The 24,842-nt window shown below is 36.5% G+C and overlaps 1 protein-coding gene across 2 annotated transcripts in view; it reads right to left on the reverse strand.

Moving 5' to 3' along the window:
* MAN1A1 (mannosidase alpha class 1A member 1) overlaps positions 1-24,842 on the reverse strand; it is a 168,518-nt gene that overhangs the window by 86,596 nt on the left and 57,080 nt on the right. For both annotated transcript variants that reach the window (XM_047732866.1, XM_047732865.1), the window contains exon 5: positions 22,081-22,161. In XM_047732866.1, the coding sequence (XP_047588822.1) occupies positions 22,081-22,161 (81 nt within the window). The remainder of the gene's footprint in view (positions 1-22,080; positions 22,162-24,842) is intronic.

Genomic DNA, 24,842 nt, shown 5'->3' on the forward strand with positions numbered 1-24,842 from the left:
CACCGGACTAATCGTACAAGGTTAAAAACATAAAAGAACCACAATTATCTTCAACAGTGAGAGCTATGCCACTGTTATAGTTCAGGAATAATGTAATTGAGAAACATTTGTAAAATGAGGCTTGTCTTATATTAATGGTGGGAAGAAGATTTATGCACAACTTTCTTAAGATACATTTCGGGCTTCTTTTCATTAAAGTTCTTAACAAGGAAATCAGCAGGAAAGAAGAGGAAACCAGTGGATATTTGTAAATATTTCTTGATTTCTGGATCCCTCAGGAAACTTGGAAAATTTAATTATGTAAACCTTTAAAAAAGTTTCCCGAGGCATTTCCAAATTCTTTCTACAGGATATACTCCGTTTATCAATGACTGTTTAGAATCCCATACTGGGGGCGCCTGGGTGGCTCAGTGGGTTAAGCTGCTGCCTTCAGCTCAGGTCATGATCTCAGGGTCCTGGGATTGAGTCCCGGATTGGGCTCTCTGCTCAGCGGGGAGCCTGCTTCCCTTCCTCTCTCTCTGCCTGCCTCTCTGCCTACTTGTGATCTCTCTCTGTCAAATAAATAAATGAGATCTTTAAAAAAAAAAAAAAAAAGAGAATCCCATACTGGGGGTGGGGAGTGGTGGTAAGATCAACATATTGGTGTTGTGCTGGTTGAATAAATTTTTACACTTAAAAAAAGTCATAATGAAGACTTTTCACTAGGGGCGCGCCTGGGTGAATCAGTGGGTTAAGCCTTTGCCTTTGGCTCAGGTCATGATCTCAGGGTCCTGGGATCGAGCCCCGCGTTGGGCTCTCTGCTCAGCAAGGAGCCTGCTTCCCCTTCTCCCTCTGCCTGCTGCTCTGCCTACTTGTGATCTCTCTCCCTCTCTGTCAAATAAATAAACAAAATCTTTAAAAAAAAAAAAAAAGACTTTTCACTAGGGAATGCAAATATATTTACATAAAGTAATCACACAACAAATTACAATCACAGACCACATGCATTTCAGTAAAGTGGATCACAAATCAAATATCTTGAGGCAGCTCCTTTTCTCCCTGAGTTTCCTTCTTCCTTTCCCTTCCCTCCTTTTCTTTCCTTCTTTGCTTTCTTGCCTTCGTCCCTCTGTCCTAAACATCTTCCTCTTTTATAGGTCTTGCAACAAAACACATTTATACCATGAACTGATAAAATTTCAAGATATAAAGAATATAGAGAGATTTCACTCCAAGTTATCTCTAACATGCTAACTATATTAAAAGTAAATATTCATACATAAACCATAAAATCTGAACAACATCCTCTGTTTATATTACTGTCCATACTGGGATAATGACCTCCATGAAAACATAATCATTTAGTGAGAACATCCAATTTCAGGGATGCCAGGAATGAGGATGTTTAAGTGGCTTTCAGCCATATAACTTCCCAAAGACTGAACTGCAAAAATGATTTTGGCCAAGTAGTAATAGCTGAAGCTTATATAGCATTCAGTGTATTCCAGTGACTTTTCTGCATGTCTACATCTAAGTCACTTAATCTTTTAACCAAGCTTCTGAGGTGGGAAAGGTTATCATCCCTCATTATGTTCACACAAAGCCATAAAAAGGTAAAGCTGTGATTTGAATGACCAAGCCGGGCACTAGAGTTCATGGTCTTGACCATCGTTTCTCCATGCTTCTGAAACCAAGTTTCAGAACAACTCTCAACAAAAGTATATACATGTGTTGTAAGAAAGAATTAATGAAAGGATGGCTTAGTTTTCTCTGTACAATATATGTTAATCACAGCACATGCTATTAAGTATACAGTTGCTTATGACTTGAAAATTTACTATCACACCTAAAAATGGCAAATAAAAAATTGTTTCAGGTTATTTGGGTGATCTTTTTTATCGAGTAAAAAGATGAATGCCATTTATCAAAATAGCTCTTCAGCACTTTAAGACATGTAGAATATTTACATATACTTTATATTTCAATTCTGCTTGTTTTATGTCTGAAATATAATCTACAATTTATATGTGTCAAGCTAACTCAAATATATTAAACATTCTTTTAGAGAGAGAACGATACCCAAAATAGATTCTAAGATTCAAGATTGATTCCATCAAGCTTGACTATCCTTCTGGGCAATTTTTTTTTGTTATTAATTTATTTAAAAACTTAAATTCTAAAAACACACAGAGATAGAGACCCCCCCCACACACACACATACAAAATGTACATAGCCTAGTGTAACATCATAAGACACACATCCTAGTAATTACCATCTGAGTCAAGATGAATCAAGAGACAGGATTTTGCTAGCCCCATAAGAGGCTCTCTGTATGTTCCATCTCAGCCACAGCTCCTTCCTTCTCCCCAAAAGTTACCACATCCTGGTTCTTTTCTACTTCTTTATCAGCCAACTGTTCATCCTTAGACTTAAAAAACAAAAGAAAACAAACCAAAAAACAAACAAAAAAACACACACCTTTTAAGCCTCTTCTATTTTTATTTATTTTGAAAGATCTATTTATTTTTTGGAGAGAGAGCACATGCACGTATGTGTGAGTGAGAACGAGGGGTGGTACCAAGGGAGAGGGAGAGAGAGAATCCTCAAGCAGACTCCTCGATGAGCATGGAGCCTGACATGGGGCTCAATCCCAGTACCCCATGACCTGAGTCAAAATCCAGAGCCAGCAGCCCAATCAACTGAGCCACTCAGGTGTTCCTTACACCTTACACCTCTTTTAAACCACAGACTCTCCCTTTTCATCTTTCTTTTCCTTCTAATTTATCTTGACAAATTTCAGTTATTTGAACAACAGGAATCACATTATGCTCATGTCTGTGTAGTGTAGTTCAACACATTGCTTTCTCTGTATTCTTGACAAATTGGAGGCTGGATCCAGAGACTTGATCCCTTTGGCAAGACTCAAGGTGATATATTCTTTTATCAGGAGATACATACGTGGTTAGCCCTCCTTTTGAGAAATTAGCAGCTATTGATGATAATGGCCTAGATCCATTAATTCCTCAGAGGTTGTAAAAATTGGTGATTTTCTACTTTGATTGTTTTACTTTCATTTATTAACAGAAATAATTTTATTAAGAGATGCTTTGCTTATCTACTACTTGGTTACCAGTGATACAGTTCATACAGAAAGGGCAAGATAAATGCTTTCTTTTCCTTTATCAGTTTTCAAGGTTGTAAGTTCCCCGTTACTGTTTTAAAGGTGAAAACCGTTTTTGCTTTCTAATATTATTATGAACTTATCTATTTAAACTTACTTAATGGGTTTTAATCTGTTACATTTCTAATTTTTACTAAAACAAAATTCTCGTATTTGCCAGTGGAAGACTCTTTTAAGTTGGCCCTTGAGTCCCTTTGACATTATTGTAGTAGTTTTTGTTATCTTGTTTAATGAGATGTTTCAAACTAGTCTTGCACATTTTCTATTTTAGCCATTTCTGCAAGAAGCCCTAGTTAGCAAGAAGGAGGAACTTAAGACCCAGTCTGGGTGCTTATGACCACTGAAGTCATCATTGTTTCTAGGCTTCTTCAGGCCTAAAAAAATGTGCTTAAACAGGTACACACATACACCCATGTAAATGCATATTTATATATTTTAAGACAAAATATCTCCTAAGTTCATACTGATATTTCCAATTAAAATTCATAACTACAGGGCGCCTGGGTGGCTCAGTGGGTTAAGCCGCTGCCTTTGGCTCAGGTCATGATCTCAGGGTCCTGGGATCGAGCCCCGCATCGGGCTCTCTGCTCAGCAGGGAGCCTGCTTCCTCCTCTCTCTCTGCCTGCCTCTCTGCCTGCTTGTGATCTCTCTCTGTCAAATAAATAAATAAAATCTTTAAAAAAAAAATTCATAACTACAATGTTTCTCCTTTTAACACTTTTATCATACAATCCGGCTATTTAAAGTGTACGTTTCAGTGGTTTTAATACTGTCACACTAAATTGATTCACCACAATAAATTTTGGAAGATTTTTATCACCCCTAATAAAGAAACACCATATCCATTAGCAGTCACTCCCCATTTCCCCCCAACCTCTTCAGTCCTAGGCAACTTCTAATCCACTTTCTATCTCTACGGATTTGCCTATTTGGGACATTTCATAAAAATGGAAGCATACTATCTGTTATTTTGGTTGACTCAAGCTTATTCTACAGTAGAGTCACCAGGAAGGGCTCCTGAAGGCAATATTGTCTTATTTCTTGCATGCTGATAAGTTTGCCTGTACCCTCTGCACCTGAAAGTCAATTTTACAAAATATAAAATCCTTCTTTCTCATTTTTGCTACAGCAGCCAGAATTCACCTTGACTTTGGCATTCAAAGAGGATATCTGTTTATAATGGAAAGCAATCAGCATTTGGATATTGGGTAAGGAAGGAGTTAAGATGTAACTACTCCGTAGGAATCAGTACATGTTCCTAATTTGCCTCTGTGTCTACAGCAATTCATTGTTTCCTTTGCAGCTTCTCTGCTTTTTAGCATTTCTCTTGCACAGAACACAAGGTTTTGCCAGGGCATGAAGATGTCCAACTTTCCTACTTTTTTTCATTCCCAGCGATTTACATATCTGGACAGCCTAAGCACTGGGTAACAGAAAGCATAAATACGTTACACCAGAAGCAGTCATTGTGTTTACACTCAAAAATGAGTTAAGAAGATCTGAGACATGGGGAGAAAACTCCCACCACGCCCTTCTTCGAATTTACAACATTCTGTAAACTTGAAAATCAATGTATCATTGTTCTGGAACACTGGATTTAGAGGATGCTTAAAAGACAGTACCCATTTATTTTAAATCAATGAAAAAAATCTGAAAGTGATAAAAGGGCTTGCTTGAGGTAAAGTCAACATCCAAGGATTTCAGATTCCAAAAACAATGTTCTTTCCACTTCTTATTTATTTATTTATTTATTTATTTATTTATTTGACAGAGAGAGATCACAAGCAGGCAGAGAGGCAGTCAGAGAGAGAGGAGGAAGCAGGCTCCCTGCTGAGCAGAGAGCCCGATGCGGGGCTCGATCCCAGGACCCCAAGATCATGACCTGAGCCGAAGGCAGCGGCTTAACCCTCTGAGCCACCCAGGCGCCCCTTCTTTCCACTTCTTAAGAGCTATTTCTTAAGTTTATTAGATGGACAACTTTAGTACAACAAATATTTAAGTAGCCAATTTACAAATAGTTTATCTAAAGGCTCAAAATCTGGCAATTTCCCTGACAAATATAATTTTAAGTAGAGAGAGGCTCAGGATCACGACAGAAATCTTACTTCCATTACAGGATCTCAGACATGTAGACAGCCCCTGGCTGGAAGGAAAGGCAGAGTTTTCAGGTGAGGAGAGAGCCAAGTGAAAAAAGACACTGTTGGCTTTTTATCCACATCTATAGATACCACAAACATTTTTTTAAAAATTTTATTTCAAAAATATAGAAATTTCCAATACTGGTATGCCCATGATGAAGCTCTATTGATTCATGTCAAATAGTCATACAATCACAATTGTTTTGCATTTTAAAAAATAAAGCAGGGGCGCCTGGGTGGCTCAGTGGGTTAAGCCGCTGCCTTCGGCTCAGGTCATGATCTCAGGGTCCTGGGATCGAGTCCCACATCGGGCTCTCTGCTCAGCAAGAAGCCTGCTTCCCTCTCTCTCTCTCTGCCTGCCTCTCCGTCTACTTGTGATCTCTCTCTGTCAAATAAATAAATAAAACATCTTTAAAAAAAAAAAAAACTTTAAAAAATAAAGCAAAATAGTTCAAGTTTTAAAAATATGGTTGCTAATTACCTTGGGTTTCCATCATAAAGTGATTCTAGATTTTGATTTGAGAAACCTCAAGAGTGTCTGGTAGACTGTATGCTCTCCTCTTTATAGTCACCTCCTTTATCTCTCAGACAAGGTTTTCTTTTTTCCCTGGCCATTACTGAACAGCCTTTCTCTTTTTTCTTCCTCAAACAAGCATGCATGGCTTTTGAAGTTTCTTAAGGGATATTTACTACTATAATGACAGGAGAAAGGCTCTCTGCTATGTCTTCCCTAATACCTTTCAATTAGACCCTGGAGAAAATAACAAAGTCACAGATTGCGCCAAGTGCCTCAGTGTTCCTAGATTTCCATGTTAGTAATGAACATAAACTCTACTAATGAATTCACATGCTTAACAAAAATAATTCTGTTGTTTTGCCTTGTAAATGGTGATGATGGAAAATGCAGAGATCTCCTATATTCACACACACACACACACACACACACACACATTAGAATATGGAATAGTCTACACACTATTTTGTATCACACATTAGGTTGATGTGTGTGTGTGTGTGCATGCGCGAGTGCATGTATAACAAAAAAGTCTTGGTACTATAATTAGCCCTTGTCTTTTTATACTGCTTTGGTAATTCAAAGACTAGGGAGTTGGATCTGAGATTGTGTAAGAGTTTATGACCAATCTGTCTACTTAAGCTTTGTGTCACCTTTATCTCTGTGTGAACTGAGGATAATATTAACATTGAATAGATGTTGTTGTAAATAAACCACCACCTGAAATGAAAATCTATAAATTGACTATAAAGAGCGAAATTCAATTATCACTGAGTAAAGCCATTTTCTTTATGAAACAGATGTCAGAAAGGGAAAAAAGGTGACTTTCAAGATTCTACAGGCTGGATTCTTGTGAGAAAAGTTAAAAAAATTTAAATCTAAAGAGACTAGAACAACCAAATCCTGAGTAAGTTTAGTGGCAAAAATTTGGTAAGGATTTTATTTCCCCAAATCTACTGCAATTTTTAATATTTTTCTGATCATAAGATTATCACTAACTAGTTCATCATAGAAAATCTGGTAAGCTATGGTGAGTGCTGTGAAGTGTGTAAACCTGGCGATTCACAGACCTGTACCCCTGGGGATAAAAATACATTATATGTTTATTAAAATTAAAAAACGAAAAAAAGGAAAATCTGGTAAGTATCGAAAAACAAAAGGGCCGAGAAAAGATCATATACCAGTCAGAAGCAAATATTATTTATATTTAAGAAGTTTCTTATGTAATTAGTCTCTGTTCTCCATAGCTGAAATTATATCATACATGAAATTTTGTATTTTGCTTTATTTATGGTATCAATAATTGTCCATGTCATTAAATAAATGAGCAAGAATAAATTTTAATGGCTACACAGTATGCAATCATGTGGGCATTTCACGATCTGTTCCATCATTCTCTTCCTATTGGGTATTTGAGATGTCTCCTATTTAATGAGTACTTAAAATACATCCATTAACTGCTTTAGACATAATAAGATTATATTTTGGATTATTTCCTTTGCATAGATTCCCCAATGTGGAATAACTGAAGCTAAATAAATATCTTTATTAAGGATCTTCTTATATGCATACACTTGATAGCTTTTCAGAGCAATTATATTGAATTACATTCCCTTCAGCAATGCCTGAGTGAATTTTTGCCCTACTCTCACCAAACTGGGTATTAACATAGTTTTTAGTTTCTGCTAATTTGATAGAAAAGCAGGGGCAGGGGAGTTGAAGTGTTGGTATTTTACTTTGAGTATTTGTAGAGTAAATTATTATTCCGTATCTGTCTGAACATGGAAGACAAGTACTGAAGTCAAACCAATGGAAAGTGCAACGCCAAGCACTGGTGAAATGAGACTGGCAACACTTGAAAGTGTGAGAACTGCTCATTTATCTGCATACCAACTAAACTCTTAAGGTGGCACCCTGAAATTCCACAATGGATAGACCCCCAGGAAACACCCCTAGTGGAATGCCAGGTCACTAGATATAATCTCAGTTAAACCTTAGGGGCCCCAGTTTTGAGTCTTGTCTTTTGACAACAGTTAACAAAATTAAAGGAAAACATTCTACTAAGTGCTGGTTCACTGTAAATCTTTAATGATTACAATAAGTAGATATTTTAATCATTTTTGCAGGTTCCTTTATGATATATGACAATAAATCTGAGTTTTCCTTTCTTTCTTTCTCTGTTTATTGGATACAACAGAAAAAGCAAAAAGGCAACAGGATTCCAAATTTTTATTCATAGTCAGGAGAAATTTATTAAAGTGCTATCAACATATGGTATATTCATGAGCTATTTTTAAATCCTTTTTGGAATTCTCTAATTACATAAAAGCATTCCAATTGTATTGGTAAACCTTCACAATTTATGTCTGTTAATAAAGCCAAAATATTTTAGTTTCATTTGAAATAAGGTACTTTCTCCTTCTTACTTATCAGAAAATATGATTCAAAAATTGAAAATATGATTCCTTTTTCTAAATTATGTGTATTATTCAGTGCTCTCAAATACTGCCATCCTCTCAATATATGTCTTAGTTATAAAGGAAAAGTTGAATGCATACCTTAACCATTACAATGTCACACTGATACATAGATATAAATTTTATCAACATTTTGAACTATATCTGATACTGATTCAGAGTAAAAAGAGAGATTGTTGCTAAAAAATTACATAGATGCCTTTTATATATAGCAAGGTTTTTGCTTCATGTAGTCACTAGACAATGAGAAGCATTTTATTCTATTGATAAAGAAGGTAAGGGAATGAAAACACAAGAGAAGGAAAATAAGAATGCAACTAAAGAACTATTTGGAAAAAAATCAAGAACTTTGTCTCTGGTTTTGGAAAATGACATGAATGCAATGAATAAATCCTTTCAAACACAACTTGAATAAAAATCTGCTATAATCTCACAAGGTTTATGAATGTATCACACAATATGGCTTTCATACCTTAATTATTTTTTGTTGTTCAGGAAGTGAAAGATTTCACAAGTTATAGAAGATTGCTCCTGGCTCATTGTATGAAGTTTAGATGTCGAAAAGATGAGGAGGTGAGTAAGAGAAGAAGATTGTGGTACGAACTCTGGTAACTCTGGTTTTGGGAATACTATGTGGGCAGGGTCATGAAGCAGACAGAGCAGGATCTAATCCCAGTTCTATCAACACCTCTGTGACTCAGGAATCAGGTGCTCAGAGCCTCACTGCTACAACATGGAGATTTTGCATTTCTCCAGTACTGATAACGGCCCATGATAAACCCTTAAAAAACAGTCTTATTACCACCATTCTCACCACTACCACCATCCTCCTCCTCTTCTTCTGCAACCCCCAGTTAAGAGAAAAAGCTATCATAAATTCAACTCTCAAGTTCCTCTGGAATGTTCTTTTCTCTAAATTTTCAGTAGTGTCACTTAGGTCCTGTCTCCAATTCAACCTAAAGTAGACCTCATCTTCCTACCCCTATATCAATGTTTATCCCACAATTGTCTTGGATTTTCTAAACAGCATTTATTGCTATCTAAAATTACCCTGTAAACTAATTTATCATATTATCTTACTAGCATGTACATTTCATGAGAGCTGGGATTTTGTTGAATTTGTTCATTGCTGAATCCTTCAGAGACAAGAACATGGCCTGGCACATAATAGATGCTCAAAATAACCACAGATGGCATATAATATTTGCTGAATAAAGATGTGAATCATAAGTGACTAAATGTGTTAGTAGTTGTGTACCTGATGAAATGACAGAGCTTTAAGATCCACTATAACCCAGTTAAACTCTGGGTTAGTATTCTTCCAAGACTAGTCATAAAGCATTACATAGTCATAAAGATTAGATAGCAGAAACTCAACATAAATGCTACAGTTGTTATCTGAATTAGCAGTTAAGTCTAAATTGAGTAATAAGTGTACTTTCTAGTCGACCAGAAGTCTGTGAGAGAAGGCTAAAGTCAGAGGCCCCTATTTAATAGCTACATACCTTGTTAGCCATAAAAACTGAGACAAAGAAGTTAACAGTGATTTATAAATTAGAACTATGGCTATTATGATATCAAGAACTTAAAAAAAATCTATTAAAATAAGGTTAAACAAGTAAATGTCTCAACCACATGGAATTTAAGAGAAAATTGTGACCATCTATTCTGCTTATCTGGTCTAACCCTGACCATCTACCTAATGGCAAGAATGAAAAACACAACAAAAGTGCTTAGAATAATGAGCTGTGAAAAAATTCTTGTATTCTATGCCTATACCATTAAAACTCTTGGATTTCCTCATTTTGCAGGACCCTGGAATTAATCGATATTTGTACTGCTTTAGAGGAATTGGATACCTCAAATTAAAGTAATGCTCAATTAAGTTAAAAACAAACATTATCCTCAAGTATTTTACTAATACTTCAACTAAGTATACTTTAACTAAGTATAGTTTAACTACTACTTAACTAAGCTTCAGACAATTTAACCAGTTCATTTTCTACCCATCATTCACTTGCTGTTCTTCATACTTGTTTTATACTCGTAGTCTGTAATTTCAGTAAGATTTTTGCCAATACCTCCAAACCCATGCATTTCTTTGTCTCTGTCACATCTGGCTAGCAAAACCCAACTAAAACTGATCACCTACCTTCTCCATATTTGCATATAAACTGCTGAGCAATAGACACCTGATACCCCCATGAATTCATGGTCACCAATCTAGACACCATCCAGAAACTCTACCAGGTTTCTCTAGTCAACCCTCTCTAGAATGACAATTCTATATTACACACACTCATCTCCAAGTCTGTCCTCTCTCCGAGTCTAGGCAGATGTCCTCTCCTATTTCTTCATATAACTATCAGAGGCAGTCAGATGATAATTATCTCACATCTCCACCACTTAATCTACCAAGTCACTGATACGCCAATTTTCTCCTCTACTCTCACTCTGCAGTGGAGGAAGGACCCCTTCCTGAACCATCTGTCCTCTTGAATCCCATCTTCCTCCACCTTCTTAAAGACCTTCTCCTCTTCAATCAAAACCAATTTTGATTCTGTGCAATTACTCTATCAAAAGTATTCTTGGTAAAGTCACTTATGGCCTCTATATTGTAATGTCCCAAAGATATTTTTCTGTCCTTATAACAACTTTCCCTAGTAGAAGCCTTTGATATGGCTGAATGCTCCTTCATTTTTCAAAATACTATTTTCTTTTGGTTAATCACATTCTATTGGTTTTCTTCCTACTTCCAGGATCACCACATCTCAGTCTCTTTTTCTAGTCCCCTCTTCTCACTAACGCTTACATGTTAAGGCCCTCTTTTCTCAAGTCTAGTATATGCTCTGGGCAAGCCCATTCCCTTCTATTCTTTCAGTTGTCATTTAGCTGTAGATGACTCATGAGTTCAGGCTAGAGCCTGACATCCCTAATGTCTAGCTGTTACTTGGTATCTTGTAGCTAGAATGCCTGAGTCTGAAGCCTAGCTCTGCTACTTTGCATGCCTTTGGGCAAGTTGCTTAATAATCTGCTCTGTTTCTTCCTCCATAAAATAAGGATAAAAATACTTTTTCTTATTTTATAGGGTTGTTGTGAAACCTAAATGAATTAATATTTGTCAGCAGAGACTGTCTTTCTTTTGTTTGGTTCTGCACCACCAAGTGCAGTGCCTCAAAGCAGGTATTCCATAAACATCTGCTGATTCACTAAACAAGTGAACTTACCAGATGGCAAATTATCACAATTCTGAGGAACTTTCTACTAGCCCTATTACATTTTAAATTCCTCTTGGTACCCTTCTAAAGGACACCACAAGTTAAAGAAAAAGAACACACAGGAATATTCCTGGAAAAACATAACTTGTTTAAAACACACACACACACACACACACACACACACACACACACACACACACACACATTTAGTCTTAGAAATCCATTACGAATAGGATTCAGGCAGCAAAAAAATGATTTGGAGTATTGGTTTTAACAGGCACTGTGAATTATGAAATGATTCAAAATAAATATAAATATATTACCTCATCTCTTTCATTAGACTTTTGTAAAATGAGAAATGACTGGCCTGAGGAACACTTAAATCAAAAAGAAAGTGGTTGAAGGAGAAGCACCAAGTCCTCAATGTCTGATCAACACAGTGCTCCCAAAAAGGAATGATTAACTCCCACATCAGACAACAGCAATGGTGGTGACAAGCATTCCTTTTGTATAGGGTAGCTTATGTCTGTCAACTTTACTGTTTAAAATTTGGAAAGTCAGGGGAGAAGTCTAGATTAGAAGGTATTTCTTGGAGAAGCAGATGATCTTAGTAGACAAGTGCTGAAGGAGTAGCCTTTCACTTGAAAAGCTACTGAAGACTAATATTTCTATCCTGAGACACAACACTCCACTCACTTACTACCTTGGTGTCACAGGTACCAAGGTACCTTGTGGTACAGGCAGAGTCCAGTTTGGAGATTCTTGGAAAATTTCCTCTCTCCTCACAAATTCCTATCTTTAGCTACTCCTGGTGGTTGGGAAGGGTATATATATTTTTAACCTGTGTGGCAGTCTTTAACACTGTCCACCAAATTTTCCTCCCAGGGATATGGTGGTACAATGCATCTCCTCCCCCAACCTCTTAAGTTACAGTGGCCATGTGACTTGCTCTGGTCAATGAGATGTGGGCTGAAGTAACCGGTGTCCTTCTGACATATGCACTACAAAGCCAGTGTGCATTTACTAGATTCTCTTTTTCCATCCCTGCCCTCCAACTCCATGACTCCCATCTTGGCAAATGGAAATGATTCGGACAGCAGCTGCTCCACCAGCTGGGCTCTGGATGGATGATGTTGAGAGTCACGGGCAGAGCACGTGGCATGGGCAGAACATATAGAATGCACGGAGCATATTATCTTAAATCACTGAGATTTTGAGGTTGTCCCTACATCCTAAACTAGTTCTACACTTACCAATGTGAATTTATAGTTTGCTTACTATGTGCAAAGCATGTGCTAAACTAAAAGGGATACAAATATTTCATTAAGAAACAAGTTGGGATGCCTGTCTGGCTCAGCTGGTAGAGCATGCAACTCTTGATCTTGGGGTTGTGGGCTCGAGCCCCACACTAGAGGCAGAGTTTACTAAAAAAATAAAACATAAAAGAAAGAAAGAAACAAGTTAATATCCTGACTTTCCCTTTCCTTGGGGAGCCAAGCGCTCTTGCTTGGTTTATAATCAGACAGAAATCAGACCAGCTTCTGCCATTTATACATTAGCATGAAAAAGTTTTAGAGCTAGAATTATTAGCAAACTATAGAATTCCTTTTCTGAATTGTAGAGATAAAGTTCTTAGAGCAGATAAAACTTCTATGCTTTTGAAAACAATTATAAATACAGTATAGATTTTCATAAATAGAGAAACATATATAGCAAACTTGAGTTAAGGAGTAGATATGATTTTAGTCATTCATTCCAGGACAAAAAAGTAGTCATTTCATTTGACTAAAATATATATTATTTATAATCAATCCCATATATTCCTAGATTTCTTTTAAAGTACAAATTAAACTTCTAATCATACATTCAATGAGAGACAGTTGGAACTCATTAACCATGGAAATTTAATAAGCAAAATTACTATAATCTAGTATGACTTTGAACCTTTTTAAGTAAAAATACTTATTCAGTATATCATATTCCTTTCTTTTATAAAAATTTCAATAGTAAATGCTAAATAGTAAATTTAATACCTGAAGTACATGTAAGGATCAATTCAAACTTCTAAGAAATCATAGGGTCAAACACATTAGTACAAAATAACATAAGGAGACAATCAATATCATTTAGTAAATATGATTAAAATTGTTCTTTTTCAGGAAAGTAGCATATGTGTACCATTAAATGGCTAAAAAAGTTTTAGCTGAATAGTTTCCTCAAACTAAGCAAATATACATTATATGATCCCTTTCCCATTTACCTTTTATAATTTCGTCTTAGATTTAAAATTTCACAAAATACTCCAATGTCAATTCTATTTAAAAGGTCTGCTACAGGGATGCCTGGTTGGCTCAGTCTGTTGAGCGGCAGAATCTTGATTTTGGCTCAGGTCATGATGATCTCAGGTCATAAAATCAGAGCCTGATGCTGCGTGTAGAGCCTGGTCAAGATTTTCTTTCTCTCTCCCTTTGCCCCTCCCTCCCTCAAAAAAAAAAAAAAAAAAAAAAGAAAGAAAGAAAGGAAGAAAAGGTCCACTATAAATTACCAATAATATTTGGTAATTAATTAAATTTTGATATTGCCTCTAGCTCTCTGGTTTTCAAAACTTTCTCCTTCACAGAACCAGCATTTATAGAATAGATTAAAAAAAAGTAAGATGTTCTGCTGGGGTCAGTGGGGGGGCGTGGTTTGAGGTGGGGAGTGGGGTAGAGTTGTAAGGGGCTTACCCGGGGATTAGAGATTGTGCCTATTTTTAGTCCCCTTGTTATATATACATTTTTCTTGTCTCCACACACTACCTCAGTCTTCCAGGCCATTTGCTTATTTGTGTTGTCAATGTACAGATTTTGCTTTAAAAAGGCAGGAGACTTTTCTGCTGGGGTTTTAAAAAACAGAGGTCACAGAAAGCCTCATAAAGGTTTAGTCACAAATATTTACTAAATATTTTCCAGCTCAAGGCATACAGTGCTAAGCAAAGGGCTATAAAAACAGCAGAAATCTAATCCTTATTTTTGAGTTATACAAATTCTCCTGGGGAAAGGGGTGATGAAGAAGTAACAGGGTCATAAACAAAGCATGGTAATAGCCTATGCAGAAAATGCAAGGAAGGAAGTCCCTGGCCTCCCTGTGCAGGAGTGGAGCCAGCCTGAGCAGACAATCAGGGAGGGCCTCACTGCAGGTACTGTCTAGGTTGGGGTGGGAGGAGCAGGTGAAAGCCATTCTAGGGAGAGCAAATGTGGATATAAAAACCACGCAGATGCGCTTGGAGAATTTTAGGGGAAAAAATCCACATTGTAGTTAGAGAGGAAGGTGTGTGAGGCCTAAGGAACAAAACCAAAAAAGGTAAGCTGAGTCTGGGTTATTTGGCTTTCTTTGTAGGCCACATCAAAAAGACTCAATTTATAAAGGCACAGGGACCAGTGGCGGTTGGCGAGAAGGGCAGTGTGGCATGATTACAAGACTGTTTGGGGTTAAGGTGCAGAACTGGCTGAAGGGCTAGGATGCTGGAGACATGGTTGGGTCATGTGGATATCCATAAGCCAGTTTTCTGCCTTCTCATCCTATCACAGCAAAACAAAACTAACAAACCAAAACACAAACCTTTTTTCTTACGGGTCTATCCAAGTTTCCCACTTTCGGTTTATGAGAGTTACATCTGCTCACCAGAAACTAAAATCCACAGGGCAGGGATTTGAGGTGTTTTTAGTCTCAGGGCAAAGAACACTGTGCAGCACCTGGCCAGAATGCATCACTGCAGAGCAACTTCTCTCAAGTTGTGATTCCGTTTTAACTGCACCGCTGTCCAATCTCACCGACACACACACACAACACGCACGCACGCACGCACGCACGCACGCGCGCTCTTTCCTGCCGATGGAGCCCCTCTAACCACCTCATCCAAAGTGGTTCTTCCCCAATTATTCTCGGTAAGAATACTGATGCCTGGGTTGCCTGGGTGGCTCAGTGGGTTAAGCCTCTGCCTTCAGCTCGAGTCCTGATCTCAGGGTTCTGGGATCAAGTCCCACATCGGGCTCTCTGCTAGGTGGGGAGCCTGCCTCCTCCTCTCTCTCTCTCTACTTGTGATCTCTCTGTCAAATAAATAAAATCTTAAAAAAAAAAAAAAAAGAATACTGATGCCTGGGTGGTTCAGTCAGTAAAGCTTCTGACTCTTGATTTTGGCTCAGGTCATGATTTCAGGGTCTTGAGACTGAGCCCCCAGACAGGGAGTCTGCTTGGGATTCTTTCTCTTCTTCTCTCTCTGCACCCCAAACCCCAAAAGAGAATATTGGTGAAAAGGAGGGTGAAAAAGTTTTATAAATCCAGCCCTTTCTCATTTTACAATGCATTTAATGTTCTTAATTTTTATTATTTCTGTTTCTTCTTGGTTCTTTTAATTATACAGACTCAGTTAACCATATGGTAATTTTTTCATAATATAGACATTTAAAATGATGTATTTCTTTAAGAAATGCTTTCCACAGAATTTAAAGGGATGCTTATACTTCAGTTGTTTGTTGAGTAGTCTATTTTAATATTATAGATTCACTCCTTTGTCCAGTTTAAGAGATTAGTTAAAAAATTTCAAGGAGTTTCACTATTTTAAATATGTGTATCATTTATGCCCAGTGTTATATTTTGATTATGGCATTATAAATAAATTTTATTAAAAATTTTCATTGTCTATAACATATAATAAACATTGATCAAGGATTTGGTTACCTAATTTTTCTATTTCATTATGCCATTATTTCAAGCCTCCTTTTTAACTACATTGCTCAAATCTGTCATGTATTCATTTTATAGGCTTAATTTTTTAAAAAGATTTTATTTATTTATTTTAGAGAGACAGAGAAAGCATGAGCAGGGCAAGAGGCAGAAGGAGAGGGAGAGTATCTCAACAGCTGACTCCGCACTGGGGGGTTCAATCCCACAACCCTGCAATCCTGACCTGAGCCTGTCAAAAGTCCCATGCTTAATTGACTGAGACACCCAGGCACCCCTAGGCTTACTATATTTTGCTTTTAGGGTACTATGATCATGTTTTTTAAATCTTTGTGTGTGTGTATTTGTAATTATGCTCTCTATTGATATCTTTTGTTTCTGGATTCAAATCAACTTTATTAGAGTCCATAATTAAAATACTAGCCAGAGAGGATGATAAATCTGAGCCTGATTTTTATAGGCAGAATTTGGGGAGAGGAGTATTAATGCATTTCTGGTGGATCTGTTTTTTGTTTTTTTTTCCCTGTCCATACCAGATAGTTCTACATTTTATGGAAAATTTAGTATGTATAAGGTGATATTATTTATGGGTAATTTTATGTTATCCATTTTTTAGTGTTCATTATAAAAAGGAAACCAAATTACTGTTAATTCTCGCCCTTTTGCTCTGGCTGCTAGGAAACCCAAAGACAAATTTCTGCCCAAAGCCTACTTGGCTATACCAGATGTTTGTTAATCTTACCTGCGACTCTAATGTTCTCTGACTTTATCAGTCAGGGAAAGACAAATACTGTATGATCTCATTCATATGTGGAATTTGAGAAACAAAACAAAAAAAAAAAAAAGGAAAAAAATAAGAGAGTGAGAGAGAGAAAGCAAGAAACAGACTCTTGATTATAGGGAACAAAGTGATGGTTACCAGAGGGAGACAGGTGGGGGGAATGTGTGAAATAAATGATCGGGATGAAGGACCCCATCTGTCTTCTTGAACCCAGACTGATATATGGAACTATTCAATTACTGTACTGTATACCTGAAACTAATATAACACTGCATGTTAACTAACTAGAATTAAAATAAAAACTTAAATTAAAAAAATAGAGTCTGACTTTATTCTCTGTTTTCAACAGCTCTGTGTGTATTTGCACATTTCTGATAAGTCACTTTAATTTCTTTGCAGAATAAGGCAGGAGACGGATAGGTGGATGGTCTGGAAGATGACTTTATCGTCATGGATGGTGGCAGACACAGTTTGAAAGGGAACCCCATCAAAGCATCCTGATTTTCTAAGGACTTTCTAAACACTTTCATAATTATTCATCACTAAATACACTCTATAAAATTGATGGCTAGCCCCCTAAATAGCCCAAATATTTGAAACCTATTATGAGAAAACAGTAAATCTTTCCACCAATAAACTGACATTCTCCATCTTATTTTTCTCTTCTCCACTCCATAATCCTACCCCTTTCCTATATGTTTTTTTTCCATTGATATTCCTAAACTTGGTGGCATTAGCTACTTCTCTTTGTTGGAAGCTATTCAGCAATCTTTGGTACTCGTGTATGGAGCAATGGATTTCTTTTGGTGAATTTGGGGAAAAATACTCTTGCTCCCTTGAAATGAAAGATATCCTGGCAGAGTTACCTGATCTAATATAAGAATCCATTATGTGTATTTCCCCAGTGCTAGATCAATGTCTTGGTTACCTTCTTGCATCGAAAGCTAGTTCTTCAATTGTTTTAGCATCCAGTAGTTGGTGTCTTATTTTTCCAGTTTACCTATATAAAACATACTAGGCAAATGTCTCTCCTGAGGAGTAAATACCTTAGTAGTTCCAAACGTTCTCTCTTAATTTATACAATAAAGTAGTTTTATAAATCAGGAAAAGTGTTTTCAAGTATATTATTAAATTATCAATTTCCATATGGCTTGTTTCCTCTGACATCCTTACTCACCGTAGTGATACTGTGTCTCTTTTTGGCTTCCAAACATTTATTCTTCTAACTCTTCTAATAAGGCCTCAGTCTCCTGTCCAGGAATTACGTACACTCCGTGTTCAAACAATATTGAATTCAAACCCTATAGAAGACTTCTATCATGTCCTCTCTTTCTTTCCCCAAGATCCTTAAGGGGCCACATGTAAACCAAACTGCCAATTGATTTCTTTCTCCTGGGCCTCTGTGTCTTGACAAGGGTAGAAAAAACAGGGCATATTTATTTATTCTAGGATGCCCCAGAGTGATTATTGAGCTTACTTCCAACTTGTTTTTCAGCCCTCACTAGGAGGATGTGGCATTACTATATCTTATTAACTTAACTTTCTGCTGAATAAAGTCATTGGTTTCTACTGTAAAACAAATAATATGTGGTATATTCATACATGCTACTATACACATATATCATCTTCTCTTATAATGTCTTGTTTTGCGTTTGCCAATTTTTAATTATCATTTTTCCTTAGGTTACTCTAATTCTACAGCAGGGTTTCTCAAAATTTGTTCTGGGAAACAGTATTTGTAACTCAGAATTAGCAAATGTTACATTAAGGAAAAAGGAGGAAGGTTACAGTTAAGGAAGTATGTTAAACAGAGGGATAAATAAAATTCAGTTAGTTTCTTTTTCTGTACATTGTGAATTTCTAGGACAGAATATAAAATGTAGCTTTTTCTGAATTTATTTTTAGCACATATATGGATACAGACTTATCCTGAAGTATCTAAAGAGACTAGTGCTCTGTAGAACATATTTTGGGTAATGATATTCTACTGCTATTTACTGTCTCCAATGAGGACTTCAATTTCCCCTGAGTTTGTAGTAGAGCAATACTACCTCTTTTACTTCTATTTAATACTGTCATTCCTATTTAGTATTCATCTTATAACTATCCTGTTTGTAATTCTTGTGATTGTTTGCATTTCTTATATAAGACTGAAAACCTTGTAACCAACTCTTTTTTTAATGGCACTACCAAATATTTTAAATGAGCTAGAGTGTTTTAAAATTTATTGAATATGTCCCTACAGTCAAACTACTTATCAACAGGTATGTCATGTTACCATTGTAATTTTGGTAGGGTTTACAGTTCCATTGGCATTCTTTTTTTTTTTTTTTTTTTAAATTTATTTGAGAGAGAGAGACAGTGAGAGAGAGCATGAGTGAGGAGAAGGTCAGAGGGAGAAGCAGACTCCCCTGGAGCTGGGAGCCCAATGCGGGCCTCCGGGATCATGACCTGAGCCGAAGGCAGTCGTCCAACCAACTGAGCCACCCAGGCGTCCCTCCATTGGCATTCTTGATTACTCCTGAGTGTTTCTAATTGTAGTTTCCCTGAAGCATGTAACACAAACCAATGGTATTCCTCTTCTGTTTTTGCAATAATTAAATTTAAGAATTTTGATCTTATATCAATGTGGGGCTATCTAGTTCTGATGGTGATTTATAAGATGTTCTCAAAATACTCCTGAGTAAGCAATGAAAAGAGAATGTCAAATTACAGTGACTTAGTAGCCCCTCTATAAGATAATCTAGGAAGATAAATTTGCCTAGACTATCTTAGTAAATACCTTGATTTACATAAAAATGTGTAGTATAGAATTTTATCAACAATCTGAGACCAAGTAATTCATAATTTGGCTATGTTGGTGTTCTTTCTATTAATGAATGTTCAATTTTTTTTTTTTTCATTTGGATATTGAGATAAACACCTCAAGTACAGACTTGGGGTAAAATAGTTTTTCTTGACCACATTCCTGATAGTCAACTTCCCTGAGTGCACTGGTCAGAAATTGTCAGGGATGAGGTAACTGAAAGGAAAAAGGATGAAATGATAAGAAAATAGATTAGTACTAACCACTTCTTACCCAGCAATCCCACTTAAGAGAATAAATATTTATCTACTAATTATAGCTACCTCATCCAAAATACAGGAACTGGAAAAAAGCCAACTACCCAACATTTAGGGACGGGTTATGCAAAAACTATGCTGAATAGATGAATCTTTATGAACTAAAAGTATATTCTATAGAAACAGAAAATTAAGTGAGAATGGAAATACCTTAAGTATTTTATAATTATAATACAGAAAGTCTCGATGTAATAAAAACTATGCTTTGTATGGGGATAAGGAACCAAAAATTACACTAAAAGAATAATTATTTTTAATGGAGGTGTTCTTTGTAGTACTTTGTTTGCTAAAGTTAGCTACATATGGAATAAAAAAGTACCTTTACAAAATCTGAGCCAAATGATTTTATCTATAGGCAAAATACCTGTGGGTATATTTATATAATTTATATAAAACCACAGATATCATGGGTTTATATGTAAACCCACAGATATCATGCTTAATTAGGATGTTTTTTCACTTGTAACAGATATATATAAACTTAAGACACCATTACAAGTGAAGAAATATCTTAACTAAACATGATGCATATTTAAAAGAAATGTTACTTGTTTTTCTTTGTATGCTCAATTATCCTATTTGAGCCCAGATATAGAAGGATGCAGTTCTTATTTTCTCCAAATCGTCTCACCTCCATATAAATGTTGAAGAAAATTAAAACCAAGTTCATCCTAAGTATGTCAAAAAGAGTGAGAATACCAGGCACTGGATACTCAAAGACAAATATTCTAAGAGCAGAAAGTTGCTAACTAAAACAACAATTTTCAGTATGACTTTGTAAAAATATGGATTCCCTGGCTCAAGGCTTGGAACATCCTAAACCAAACTGAACAAATGAAGTGATGTGGGCCTGGAAAAAGGGAAGAAGAGGAAAAATGGGCCAGAAAGTCTCATTACTCTGGCTGAGAAGGTGACAGAGTCCATAATGAAGAAAAGAACTTAAAACTTAAATAGGACCGATATGGGTGAATATAGAGTCATTTATATATCTTGAAAATATCTATGGTAGAATAAAATCTAAGGACAGAGAGAATATTCAGGTTGTGCAGGCTGTTTTGTTATGGCTAGGAAAGTACCCGGGAGACAGGAACAAAGTAAAGCAGCTTTTCTCATTAAACATTTATTGCTCTGCTTAAATCGGTTTTGAAGGAGCATTGAAATACATGAAATACTACACTAGGTAAGATCCACTCTTCCCCCAGCCAGAATGCTGAGGCTCACACAAATCTGATTGACATGCAATTGAAATATGTGACTATTTTTCCTTGACGTCAGCTTTTAATACTCTCAACATTAAAGGTGAAGTCCTTTCCAACAACTCTTAGTGGACACTTAGGATATTCATAGAGTTGTCCAAAACCTTTCAAGAAAATAGCATCTGTGCTCTTTATAAGCATGATACAAAAATCCTTTCTTAATCTATCAATAAAAGGAAGCTAAATTAAAAATTCCTGCTTTCTTCTGAACAGACAATTAATTAAGCCTCACTCTAGGAAGAGCTCCAAAGCACATTACACAGGGACACTGGCCTACAGGACTTCTCACTAGAAGGCTGAGTACCTCACTTACCCTCTCACTGTAATTTTCAGATCTCGCTTGTCAACCTACTCCACCTTCAAAAAGGTTTTTATTAAGCTAAGCTTAAAATAATTTTTAAAGAAAAAGAACTCATCCACAAGCCTGTCACTGCACTACACCTCTTTGTGTACAGGCATATCTAATTTATAGTTATAATCACATCACACCTAACAGAACGGACCCAGGTTTTTTAAAAGGCATTGCTTACCATATCCTCAGAACATGTTGTGCCCAACTTGCCCAGTGTGCTCGTTTAATAAGTATATATTACACTAAATTCAGTGTATGCTAGAGACCCATTGAAATATGAGAACAGATACCACAAAAAGCAAATTTTCCCACTAAAATATAATTTTACAGTTTCATCTTACCTCTTCTCCAGACAGATAGTAGGCTGAGAGTAGCCCACCAACAAAGCGTATATTTACTTCAAAAACAGAGACTTCAGCATTCTGTGGAAACAAAATAAAGGAGGTTCATACATAAATGATGGTACACAATTGAGAAAAATACCATCATGATAAAGTAGACCAAATATTTAAATTTTGCTCACTCTTATATGCTTGCCCAGAGCAATTTATATACAAGAGAAAAAGTTCTGTCTTCTAACAGTGTCAAAATATATGTAAATAGATGAAATAATTTTGACTCTTAAAATAACAATTATAAAATATTTATAAAATTATTTCCTCCCTCTGTTCAACAATAAGGATATACTACTTAGTATTCTCTATTTGTGCAGATGCCACAGGCCAGGATATTTTATTTTCCTATTCTGTGTTCTCCTTTTATTTTATTCATTTGCCTGCTTTTTCTTCCTGAAAGGCCATTCAGACTCTGTACTTTGGCTGGTCGTTGAACATGATTCTAGCATTCTTCTCACATCATGATAAAGCAGCACAGCTAGAATGCAAAGAGAATTTGAAGTTGGAGAGACCTGGGTTCCAGGTGCTGGTGCCCAAATTCCTGCCTGTGGCTGAGGATGGTCACATGTTTCTTTCTTTCTTTCTTTCTTTTTTTTTTTCTTAAGATTATTTATTTATTTATTTGACAGACAGAGACCACAAGTAGGCAGAGAAGCAGGCAGAGAGAGAGGAAGGGAAGCGGGCTCCCCGCCGAGCAGGGAGCCTGACATGGGGCTCGATCCCAGGACCCTGAGATCATGATCTGAGCCGAAGGCAGAGGCTTTAACCCTCTGAGCCACCCACGCGCCCCACAGATGAGCTTATAAGGTTAAAATCATCCAAGATATTATTCCCTTTAACAAATACTTATGAAGCAACTACCATGTTCCAGGCACTGTCATAGGCTCGAGGGTCATGGTAATAAAGACTGACAGGGTCCTCAAACTCATGGGAGTTTACTTTAGTGGGAAGAAACAATAGTGAAAAAGAAAAATGGACAAATATTTTCATTTAATTCTCACATGCTCTCTCTAAAAAGTTATAAGGATCTAAAAATTAAAGCTAGGCAACTGCTTACATTAAGTTTTTCCAAAAAATTTCCTGCAAAAGGAAGACTATGAAAGCAACTCAGGCTGCAGAATTACAGGGCACCTGGGTGGCTCAGTCTGTTAAGTGGCTAACTCTTTGTTTTGGCTCAGGCCATGATCTCAGGGTCCTGGGATCAAGCCACCTCAAGCTGTGAGGATTACCTCCCTCTCTCTCCCTCTGCCTCTCATCCCCCTCTCTCTCTCAAATAAATAAACAAATCTTAAGAAAAAGAAAAGGAAAGAGAATTACTGGGTCAGAGTTAAAAGAATCATAATGTAAGACTCTTTGGTGAATTTGTTTAGCAGTACTTCATAATTTGCAACATGTACCTGATATAATTTGACTACAAACACTCTATACAGGTGTAATTTATCAATGAGTGTATCATTCTGAATGAACATTGTATAAATATTGGTAAAAGCTTTTATATCCCACAAGATTACTGATAAGGAAAAAGGAAGGGAATTCATTAAGTTATTATAGTTCACACAGCTATATTTCTTATTTCTAAAGGTAACAATGTCTTATAATAAAATCTAATGAATTTAAACCCTCAAATCATATCACTCTCTATTTTTACTTGTGTTTTTTCAGTTTGTTTTCTTTGTTTTAAAGATTTATTTATTTATTTGAGAGAGAGAGAGAGAGAGAGAGAATGAGAGCACAAGCAGGGAGAGTAGCAGATGGAGAGGGAGAAGCAGGCTTCCTGCCGAGCAGGGAGCCCGATGCAGGGCTCAATTCTAGGACCCTGGGATCATGACCTGAGCTGAAGGCAGCTGCTCAACTGACTGAGCCACCCAGGCACCCCTGTTTTTCAGTTTTCAAACCTGAGAACAGTCTTCCACATTTCTTCCTACTAAAGCCCATTAAAGTAATTTTATATTCTGATTCTGGCTATGGGTTCATCAGAGATGCATTCTCTTCTTCCTATGAAAATTTTGGATAATCAGGACTTTTATATAGACATCTGATAAAAATTACTGCAAGATAGAAGACTGAGACATGTCAAATACTATCGGAAATATATCTTCAGCTAGACATCAGTCACATATTGGATACAATTATTCAACCAGTGAATGATCCAGCAATGTATTCTAGAGCCTAAATTCTGTTTATCTTGCTCTGTAAAATATCGAGAAATGACCTTGCAAAGTACCATGCTCAAGGTCAGTTGCTTTGCCTTTTGAATTTCATGGATCTAACAGTCTGGTGAGACTGTCCAAGAAGCAAATCTGGCTTGTTAGTGAATCCATGCAGCTTTCCAGTGATTTCTGTGTCCTTGCCTTTAAAAGCCTTTTCAGGAATGTCTTATCACCATTAGTAGTACTCAAGAATCATCATATTTTTCTCCTTTTGAAAACTGGAATGATGTTAGAATTCCCATTATTTTACTTCTTTTCATCAAAGTTAAAATTTTTTAATATTTTTTTATTGTTATGTTAGTCACCATACAGTACATCATTAGTTTTTGATGTAGTGTTCCATGGTTTATTGTTTGTAATAACACCCAGTTCTCCATGCAGTCCGTGCCCTCCTTAAAACCCATCACCAGGCTCACCCATTTCCTACCCCCTCTCTTCTAAAACCCTCAGTTTAGGGGCGCCTGGGTGGCTCAGTGGGTTAAAGCCTCTGCCTTTGGC

The sequence above is a fragment of the Lutra lutra genome, chromosome 6 (assembly GCF_902655055.1).
Source record: "Lutra lutra chromosome 6, mLutLut1.2, whole genome shotgun sequence".
NCBI lineage: Eukaryota > Metazoa > Chordata > Mammalia > Carnivora > Mustelidae > Lutra > Lutra lutra.